The 11,040-nt window shown below is 39.5% G+C and overlaps 1 protein-coding gene across 2 annotated transcripts in view; it reads right to left on the bottom strand.

Moving 5' to 3' along the window:
- Nucleotides 1–11,040, bottom strand: part of kcnd3 (potassium voltage-gated channel, Shal-related subfamily, member 3) — an 89,098-nt gene that overhangs the window by 55,730 nt on the left and 22,328 nt on the right. The window contains exons 1-3 of one of the 2 annotated variants that reach the window (XM_008317920.3): nucleotides 10,997–11,023; nucleotides 10,645–10,794; nucleotides 7,585–8,764 (exon numbers count right to left, since the gene is read on the bottom strand). In XM_008317920.3, the coding sequence (XP_008316142.2) occupies nucleotides 7,585–8,687 (1,103 nt within the window). In that variant the 5' untranslated portion in view covers nucleotides 8,688–8,764; nucleotides 10,645–10,794; nucleotides 10,997–11,023. Of the gene's footprint in view, nucleotides 1–7,584; nucleotides 8,765–10,644; nucleotides 10,795–10,996; nucleotides 11,024–11,040 lie in introns of those variants that run through there. The other variant, XM_025059114.1, reaches the window with a different exon arrangement.

Below are 11,040 nucleotides of genomic sequence, written 5' to 3'. Positions count from 1 at the left end.
GGGGATTGAGTGAGAAGCAGACAGGAAAAGGAGAATGTGTTGAGAAAGATGGTGAGAAGTAGGAGGGAGGTGGAAGAAAGAAAGAGGGGAGGAGTGAATCCTTGCTATTTTTAGCTCACGTGTGTGATATGTGCATGGAGGTGTTAAAAGCTCAATGTGGGAAAAAAAACAGAAGGCTTTTGCTCACAAATGGAACTGCACTGATGTTCCACAATCAAGACTGAAACTCCGTCTGCTCAAATCCAATCCTAATTTTTTAATAAATAAATGAAATGACAAGAAACTAGCGTTGGGAAAGGTGTTGGTAAAGCGATAGCGACACACTCATGTTTGGCCCCTAAATACCTAATATTTTACATGTAGAAGGTCTTTGTTTTTGTAAAATTGTAAAAAACAAAATCATAGCAAGTTTAACACAACAAAAGGTATAAAATATTTGATTAAAATTTTATTTTTTCCTTACTCAGTAATTTTGCTGGTGCAAGCATTTTCAAATATTTTGTTAAAATTTTATTTTTGCCTTACTCAGTCATTTTGCTGGTGCAAGCATTTTTTTAATTGGTGCAAGTAATTTTTAAAATTTTTTTTTTTTTATGTGCACCAGTGCGCCTTTACCAAAAAAAATGTAATTCAAGCCCTGCTGAGACTAGGTGGCCAAACGAGGTTGGTCAAATCAAATTGGGGATGTGCCTTTGAGACAGAGTATTACAAATCGGGGTGGCGATGATGGTTTCGATACTCCCTCTAGCTGGTAATGAAACGTATGCCAGTGGAAATATTTTTCTTGCCAAGAAAAACTCAGGCTATTACTAGGACTTCCTTAGCCTCAAGTACTCCCAAAGTCATGGTCCTTTCTTGACTTAGTGAGTACTTGAGGCTATGGAAGTCCTCGTAATAGACAAAGAAGAAAAGGTAAAGGCAGATAAGATGCAAAAAGAGAACGCCAAACATAATCACAGATGATGCTTCACATAGAAACAAAACCCGGCTGTTTACTTTAGAACAAGGCAGACCAGTGGCATGGACATGCCTAAGATGCATGAAAACAATTTTACAAACTGGTGCATCAGTGACTTATTTTAATGAGTCATTTTTATTCTCGAAGGGTTAGAAGACGAAGCCGGTGAAAAGAGGTGAATGGGACGATGATTTGCAGGAAAAAGCTCACGAAAAAAGATAAATACCACAATAGTAATTAAAAAAAAACGTTACAGTGATGAGATGCAGTTCCTTTGACCGAGAGACAAAATGCAAATGCTGGCCCACGGGCCATGTGTTCTAAAATATATTGAGAGAATTTGCAAGGATTATTGTTAAAAGGTAAGGTAAATAAACAAGATCTACATGATGGTATACAGTTGTTGATTTTTTTTAAATTCAGAAAATTTCCTTGGAACCGTTTCACATTTAGTGCAAAAAGCAGCAGAAAGCTGCAGCAAAAAAGAGAGACGAGAAATGATCATCATATCAATGATTTCCAAAACTACTCAATGGATTTTTTGGTTTGATTGGTGAATAAACATTCACCACAAATCCCAACAGTAGGAGTTTTTTTGAACACTAGATTAAAAACAGTGATTATGTATTTGTTTAATGACAGCTCAGTGCTCAGATTAGACCCCCCTGAAGAACCGTGTGGAATTATGAACCTATGTTTAAAAAACAAACAAACAAAGACCCTCTAGTAAATTTGCTTTTCTTTTCCTGATCTCTGCAATGATACTTGCACTGACGTCGGTCACTTATTAGATTAAAATGTTATCACATTTATCAGACTGGTTCTGTCAGTGACCTCTACTCTCTTTTTCAATTATTTATCAGATCAGCTGCCCATAAAATGTCCTGATGAATAGCACTGTCCTCTGTTTCGGTCTAATCCTGATGCTGCCTGTCTCCATCTGACATGGAGTCAGACAGTCTCCTCATCTCCTCAAAAGTCTCCAATGTCTCTATGTCTATAAATTATTTACTGTTTGCTCCACAAATGAGCAAACAGAGTTTGACTGACAGGGGCCTTCATTATTTAAAAATCAATGCAGTAAAACCAATTGATTACAAATTGGACTTTTACAGACGACTACCAATGGAATGCAAGCTTACACCTGTTCTGGAATGAAATAATGCAAAAAGACTGTCAGAATCTCAAAAGGATTAAGATTGACTGTTACTTTACCACAATCATAAAAAATACAACAAATACATAAAGTATTCTAAGGGCTGTTTGTGTCTGCACTTTAAGGCAACAGAAAAACAAACAAAAATGTCCGCCCATGCGGTAAAAAGAGATTGACGCAGAATTGCCATGTTCAGAGTCTACAACTGGACTTGCCTTTGTGCAACGTAACGCTCCTGACCGATGATGAATGAGCTCAGACATACGAAGCTTTGCGGGAATGCATTTTTTTTTTTCCTCAGAGATAACTTGATGTAGCAGAGTGGAAGAGCATGCTGCGATATTTTATGACAGTGCTCAGCAAGTGGTAGTAAATGATATAAGATCCTGCTGGTCTCACATCTGATATCAGTGAACTGTTGTGCCAGTCACAACAGCCAGTTAAGGCTGGCACATTAGCTGCTGAAGATGTTGCCCATTATATCGTTCATCTTGCCGAGACTGTATGGTGCACACGAAGCATAGAAGGGTGCATACGGCATTTATAGCTACCTACTTATATATATATATATATATATATATATGTATATATATATATACAAACATATATACATATATATATACATATATACATATATACATATATATACATACTGTATATATATATACACACATATATAGATATATATACATATATATACACATATATACATATACATATATACATATACATTTATATACATATATACATATACATATATACATATACATTTATATATATACACACATACTGTATATATATATATACATATATATATACACATATATATACATATATACATATATATACACATATATATATCTGGACATTGTCAATTACTTTGGCATGGTGAAGACTCCTGTTCACACACATCCATTTTACCCCCAATTTCGATCAATTTCCGAGATAAAAAAACGGAGTAACACAACTGCGGAAAACAGAGAGTTGTTGAAAGTACAGCATCCAAGACCACTTTTTCAAAAATGTTGCCCTGGGTTGTGGTCTATACAAGGGCTTGGTGACTTTTTATAACACTTATCTTATCTCTTGCAGTATAACAATGTTTGTTTTATGGTGTGTTTACCATTTGCTTGTGTGTGTTTACAGTGTGGTGGTGGGTTTTACTGCTCGTGTGCATTTACAGGGCTGATGGTGCATGTTCGCAACTCGATAGTGTGTGTGTGAACAGTCTGATGGGATGTCTTTTCAGTATAATTATCATGAGGATGTGCAGTCTCAAGACTCAATGCCAGGTCTACAAGGCACAGAAATCAGGGTGCAGTCCTTAAACCGGGAACAGCATCTAAAAGACACAGCGAACACTACGACTAAAAAAAGCCAAAACTAATAAAAATCCACCAGAACCCATGAAATGATAACAGAGGATGCGGTGCAGAAATGACAAATATATACAGTACCTCAGGCACCAGGTGTGACTGATGAACAGCAAGCGCAGGACACAGGGCTACGTGATAAACGAACACTGTTTGCTGTCTTACAGTCGGTGCGTACAGTACAGTGGGGTGCTTATAGTGTAATCATGGCTGTTTAAGGTAATTATGGATTTTACGGGGCTCACGAAACACTGTTACGTGACTCCTTGCTCCAGTCACAGGGATATGAATTAGAATCAACAGTAATAATTAACTACCATTAGGCTCCAATCGATTGGTCGAGCTGTCAATCATTCTCTCTCTCTCTCTCTCTCACATTCATACACACAGAAAGCACTGTAAAGGAGCAAGTAAAGGTTGAGTACTACTTTCCCTATAGGCCCTTCTCTATACATTTGTAATATGTCTTTTATTCACGTCAGTGAATTAAATGTTAGTTGCATTCAACAGGATTAAATATGAAAAATGTGCTCCAGGACTGAAAGAAATAATCAGTTTTCATTCCAATGGGATTGTCGGTTCAACAATTGTATAAACCAATGTTGAAAAAAAAAACTGTTTTTGTAAAAATTAGCTGTCTATAATTAACAACAGGCTTGGTTGAACCAACTAACTAGAGTGCTGAACATAAAACATACATTCAAGTGACCCCTGCGGTCTTAACAGCTGATGTTTGGCAGCATTTTAGCAGTTACGAGGGCAAGAGAGGATGTGACGTGAACAAGGGATGTGAGATAGCGAATGCTTCAGAAGAAAACGAGCGCGTCTTCCCCGCGTTTTCACGTACTGTGAATCACTGACACCACCGTTGTAACTGTAGGCCTGCTAGAAGATGTTGAGGTTGCCAACTCAAAATCTAATTGGTTAAAAAAACAAACACCACACTGCTGATTCTGAACAAAACACCAAGTATACGAGACTGAAAGCAGCGCAAGCAAAAGAAAAGGTGAGAATAGGAATGAATGGTAAGAATACTTTGTATTACTTTATAAATATGGTTTAGGCCAACAGAGAAGGCCTTGCTGATCTTGATGGTATGCCAATGATACTTTACAAATCGTGATCTCATCATCTCTGTCCTAATGGTGCCTACAACACTGGCTGATTTATTTACCCTAAACATGAGTTTTTATTCAGGATTGTAAGATGTTAAAAATTGTCTTTTCTTCTATAAAAAAAAAAAAAAAATTAAATGAAAGTGATCACTTTAGCATTTTACCTCGTAAACTACAGCGTTTGAAGGTATATTCATTTACACACTGCCGTTAATAAACAAAAGACTGGGGAAATGACTCGAACGATTCGAATGTCGACAGATATCGACATATGCAGGCTTTAATTTTAGGGTCACATTAGATAGCGCCTGTTGAATTATTTACAAAAAATGCCTAACTTTATTGTGACAATTTCCTCAAATTATTTTTTTCTTATAGAGAGAAAACAACCACAAGTAATGGAGAGAGTGCTTTTTTTTTTCTTTTTTTTTTTTTTACTTTATGTCTCAAACACAACACTAACACTAAATGAAATCATTTACAAATATGAACTCCACAGACAGGGCTGGCAACTATTTCTACAATAGTCTACAACTTTTTGCAGCCACTGAAATATGCATAAGCATATAGACTGGGTAAAATGCAAAGACAGGAAGCAAAAGAGCAAAACCATTATAGACAGTCTCTCGGTCCTTAGCCCATTCCTTATACCAGGGGTTTCCAACCTCGGCTCCAGGGACCAATGATGGTCCGTAGGTCAGAGTGAAAATATGTTTGGCACGGGCATAAGTGGGACAGAGTGGAAAAAAATGTGCTTCAATTTGAATAAGTTACTTCATTCAAAAAGAATCCAGTCATATCCCTTTACTTTTTTTCATTGAAATATAATCTGACAATGTTGCAAAACAACCAGTCATTCAGACTCTGATACTAACAGAATAAAGTCTAAAAAAAAAAAAAAAAAAAAAAAAAAAAAAAAAAAAAAAAGAAATAAAAAAAACGGTTTTTTATGGGTTCACAAAACAAACACACCACTCTGTTTACCTGAGGTGAAAGATCAAATTGGAAAGGGCAGCGTCTTGGTCCTTTGTTGATATACAAACTTGTACAACAAGATGCAGTAAGGAAGCTTCCTTTAACACTAGGTTTGCAGCATGGACGAGGAACATGAAAAATACACTGCAGTGTTTGTACAACGCTATAAAACAACAGAGCCCACATGCATGTTTACCTCTGTGTGTATCCTTGTGCAGAGGGGGGCAGAGCACAGAATGTCAGGGAGGTTTGCATTAGTCAGCAGATACACAAGTCACATCATTAGTCACTCTGACACACACTTCTGGCCCCTGTTTTATTGATGAGGCCACACTCAACAACCACACCCCCAACACCTTAACAACCACATATACACATGCGCTTACACACTTAAACGCATGTACACACACACTGTCCTACTGTAGACGCAACAGGAGACACGTTCAGAGTGTTCAGGCTCACTGCGGTGCAGGAGCAGAGTCTCTGTCTGACAGAGTTCAGGCTCACTGCAGTGCAGGAGCAGAGTCTCTGTCTGACAGTTTTCCCCACTGCTGTCGATAGAGTGAAGAACTAGCAGTATTCTGCACGACTGTCCTTTGAACTCCCCTTTTAACGCCAATGTAAATTCGTACACTAACTTCGTAGAAGTCCGAGTGTTAAATGCCAGCTGGAGCCCTGCGCGGTCCGTGGCTTAACCTTGTCGTAAAAAAGCATCAGATGTTCTCTTGGCAACAGACCTTTAGACATTGTGAACGACAGTAGCCTTGGACGACGTAGTGCCAAGTGTGTCAGCACCATGAGCTTAGAGCCTTTTATGGCCCCCCGACTCCAATATCTCACAGGAGGATTTATCAGCTTCCAACTTTGTCAGCCTAACACTAATAAAACAGATTAGCATTCGTTCTACTATTCTGCATTAGAGCGGTGTCTGTACGTGCAATATAAAAATTTATGGTGTGATTTTGTGTTCGGAAACTTCCTTCCTTCCTTCCTTCGTGACAATAAAACCTCAATCGTAAATATATGACGGTATTAAAATAAGCAGAAACACTAGACAGAATCCGGTTCGCATGCTAACACCTTGTAAAGACTCAATCAAAGACCAGTTGTTTAAAACAGCAATGGCAGCAGCAGTATTAACAACAGCCTATGAATTCGAGCTACACGTACATGAATTCATCAACAATATTAAAAAAAAAGGCTGTGAAAGCCTGAGTGAAAATGAGTAAGTTAAAAAAAACTGTGAAAGCCTGAGTGAAAATGAGTAAAAACGTAGCCTTTTGATATACATTTTCAAAGCCAGCAGCTCAAACGCCTCACGGGGGTGAAGAAAGATGTAGAAGAGCAGAAAAAAAAAACCAAAGGCAGATGGAGGAAATTAGGATCATCTGTGCAACAGCAGCACAAACCTTTAGGATTGGTAAAAGTCCGCTGTTTTCATAGAAATTAGGCAAATAATTCACAGGATTTTCCCAAAGACTGAAGCTGCTACCTAAACAAATGGAAAATGGTACCATGTCCTGCATTAGTTGTTTTTTGTTCATTAAGATGGGCCCTTGAGTTTTACCTAACGTTCTGACGTGACAGCCTCTATTGCCAATGCAACAGGAGGACAATGTTTCTACAGTCACACTATGCTGGACAACACTGTGACTCCTTTAAATGTCATGATGTAGATCACTCTTTTAAGATATTCACCATGGCTTCAGAGTCAAACATTTTGTCATTGAGGAGCAGATACGTTCAATAAAAAGTGATGCCACTGATTCCAATGACAATCATATGGATAAAGTGACTCACATTACGAGTTGAACACAATGAATTCCCTGCTATAGGAGACGTCAATTGTCAAATTAAAGGGAGGTCATATCTTTGACTCTTCTTTATCATCAAGTTAGTTCAAAAGACCTCACATCCATCACACTCATCTTCAACTCAATAGAACTTATGTACAGCAATTAACCACCCCGCATTTAAAAATCATCTGAGTTATTATTTTGTACTTACCCTAGTGTTGTCATGGTAACAATGGTGTACCAGAAGGAGGCTGGGATGCTGGTGAACTTGCTGGAGGTGGACCCTTTCTCAGCATAGAACATGACAGTGGCGAAGATGATGATGGCCATGGTGAGAGAAAAGAGCAGGAAGCCCAGCTCAGAAGCACAGCTTTTCAATGTGTAGCCCAAGATACGCAGACCCTGCGAGTGGCGCGAGAACTTGAAAATTCTGAAAACGCGAAAAACCCGAAGGGTGACGAAGGCCCCGCTCACGTCTTCATTGTCAGTCATCACCAGGCCGATGTAGTAGGGCAATATGGCCACCACGTCAATGATGCTCATCACTGACCTCATGAAGCGATAGCGGCTCGGAGCCGCAAAAAGACGCATCAGATACTCCACGGTGAAAATCATGACGCAGGCCGTGTCCATGCAGAAGAAGGCTACAGTGTAGCGCTCACCACAGGGGACGTCCTTCTGATTTGGTGAAGAGCCACAGGGGACTGTTTCCACCACATTGGTGATAACAGAAATAGCAATGAAGAACCCCGTGACATAGTAGAAAACCAGAGCCATAGTGGAGGTGTGGGGGTTCTCGAAGGCTCGCCACATGGTCTCCCTGAAGGTCATGTTGGGCAGTTTAGCATCCTTATTGTCCTCCTGATCGTCCATCAGACGCTCAGCATTCTCTCTCTTCCTGTCTTTGTACTCTTCATAACAGCAGTCACCGATAATCTCTGGAATAATTCCAAAGAAGGCCAGCTCCTCGTCGTAGGAGGAGATGCATTCGTAGCGGGGGTAATGGAGTTTCCCAGTGCGGTAGAAGTTGAGCACACTTCGAAACAAATCGGGGTCCCGGTCAAAGAAGTACTCTTTGGTCTCTTCGTTGTAGAAGAACTCCTTTTCAGAGCTTCCTAACAAGGTGTCCGGGTATCGATCGAGTGTGTTTTTCCAGGTTTGGAATCGCCGTCCGCTCACGTTAAGGATGATCAGCTCGTCCTGGCGTTTGCTCTTCTCTGCCGGCGCAACTGGCATTGGCAGGGTGGCTACAGGCATCCAGCCAATAGCTGCTGCCCTAGCAAAGGGAAGCCACGCAGCTACTCCCGCCGCCATGCTGTGTCCAGCTTGGGGGGCAGGAGGGAAGAAATCGAGCACCTTCACAACCAGTTTGGCCTCAGATCGTTTGCCATCTGAAAAAAAAGAAGAAACAGGCCAAGGAATTCGGTAAGGCGGAGACTAAAGGAGGGTTTCAATTAGAATGAAATTGTTAGACAATAAAGGCTGAGCGTGTCTAAATCTGGACAGGTGCACACACATTGTCACTATCTGTGGTTCTACTTCTATTAGATCAGCGGTGTCGAACTCATTTTCACTGTGGGCCACATCACCAATACAGTTCCCCTTAAAGGGCCGGTTGTAAATGGAAGACTGTATAAATCAAGGGTCCCCAATCCCCGGTCCGCGGACCAGTACCAGTCCATAGGTCATTTGGTACCGGGCCACAGTGGGACACAGTGAAAAAATGTGGTTAGTTTTTTACTAATTTACTTCATTCAAAGAAAATCCACCATATCCATTGACTTTCTTTATATAAAGATAATTTGGCAATATTTAAAAATAAATGGTCATTCAGACTCATACAAAGAGAATGGAGTCTAAAAGATATTTTATTTTGAAAATTTAATGATCCTTCAATGCTCAGCACCTTGGTACCAGTCTGAGGTAACGGGTGGTACTGGCTGACCAGTCCGTGGAAACAAAAAAGATTGGGGACCACTGGTATGGATGTAACTACTCCATAACAGACTAATGCATGTTAATATTGTTCATTTCTGTATGATAAAATGATAACTTTTAATTTCTCAGGTTAAGAAACTCTGCGTCATGGATTTACTAAATGCTTTTAAAGCTCCTGCGGGCCACACCAAACGGCTTGGCGGGCCACATTTGGGCCCCGGGCCTTGAGTTTGAAACGTATGTATTAGATGAACTTTTTTTTTTTTTTTCAAAGCTCTGGTTATTGTAACTTGTTCCTGTTGTTGAAATGGGCATGGTTTCTGGAGCAGGGCAACAATTTTTTTTATATATATTCAGGTACAAGTACTTAATGAAAAATATTACATGGTACAGTATATGGTTCCTGTAGACACTTTCTGCATTAAAGTGCATTAAACAAAAACATTTTTGTTTAATGTTGTTTTGTAATCTCAATATATGCACATATCCTTGGATACCCTTGGTAGATTCTGGTACCGATACTAATACCTGTTACTGTTTCATGCAGTGGAAAATCACTTACTCTCTGGCTCTGCTATTGTAGTGGAAAAAGTATGAAGTATCCCCATAGTTCTTGTTAACAGTTCTCGCTTTCACTGCCAGATCTTTATTTTTCGCGCAAACATATTTAAGCCTTAAACCTCCTCTGGATGGGCTGAAACAAAAAACTCTTATGTGCTGCTGAGACAACAAAAATAAAGTGAACAATAAACCTTTCATAAAAAACGAATTTAAACCTGGGAGTGGAGGTTTGATTCAATAAAATCAAACCCCTGCTGGAGCTGAGATAAAGTTCAATTTTTCTGCTGCACTTAATTCACTAAGAGTTAGAATAATTCAGTTTGCCGTTTTGTTTGTTTGGGGTGTTTTTGGTAAAAAAAAACTCTCTCTCTCTCTCTCTCTCTCTCTCTCTATATATATATATATATACACGTGTATGTGTGTATCGAAACCTTAGTTTTGTGAGATTTACTCTTTGTTTTTTTTTTAAATTACAAAGGTTTTCCATTAACCTACTGGCTCTATGAGGCAGGGGGAAAAAATCACTATCGACTCAAAAGAACCTGTGGAGTTGCAAAGAGAAAGCGGCACGCACGCACATACGGACACACGAACACGCGCTGCTTCGTTTATAAATCAATCGGATTCATTTCGAAATAATGCAGTTCATATTCCGACTATGACATTTATTATGTCGGGTACCAAACCGCGTCAATATACCAGATTAGAAACTACGTCCAAGGCTACTGTCGTTCACAACTACGTTTGGTTGGAAATAGAAATCAAAACTCACCAATTAAAAATATCCATCAGAGGAGTCTGGAAATTTCAATGACAAATCATCCTTTTTCATTTCATTTTCGTTCCGTCCAGATGCAGTTTGGTCAAAAGTGTCAACGTCGCTGATGATTTTTTTTTCTTCTTCTTTCTACCAGCAGCAGGTCTGCAGGAGGGTCATGTAAAAAAGAAGAAGAAGAAACATGTATACTGTAAAAAATGTGGGCATACAATGAGTCGGGGCAGAAGTTACTGAGTGAGGATGAAGAAGATGAAGAAGAAGAGGAGAAGCTAAAGACTGTAAAGGTGAACAGCAACAGCGGCGGCGGCTGCAAAGTACGAGAGAGACGCGAGAAGAAAATACGTACCACAATTTCCATGACGCGAGGAACGGGAGAAATAGGGGAAGAGC

Source organism: Cynoglossus semilaevis, chromosome 10 (genome assembly GCF_000523025.1).
Source record: "Cynoglossus semilaevis isolate Cse_v1.0 chromosome 10, Cse_v1.0, whole genome shotgun sequence".
NCBI classification, from domain to species: domain Eukaryota; kingdom Metazoa; phylum Chordata; class Actinopteri; order Pleuronectiformes; family Cynoglossidae; genus Cynoglossus; species Cynoglossus semilaevis.
This window is presented reverse-complemented; position numbering and strand designations above follow the sequence as displayed.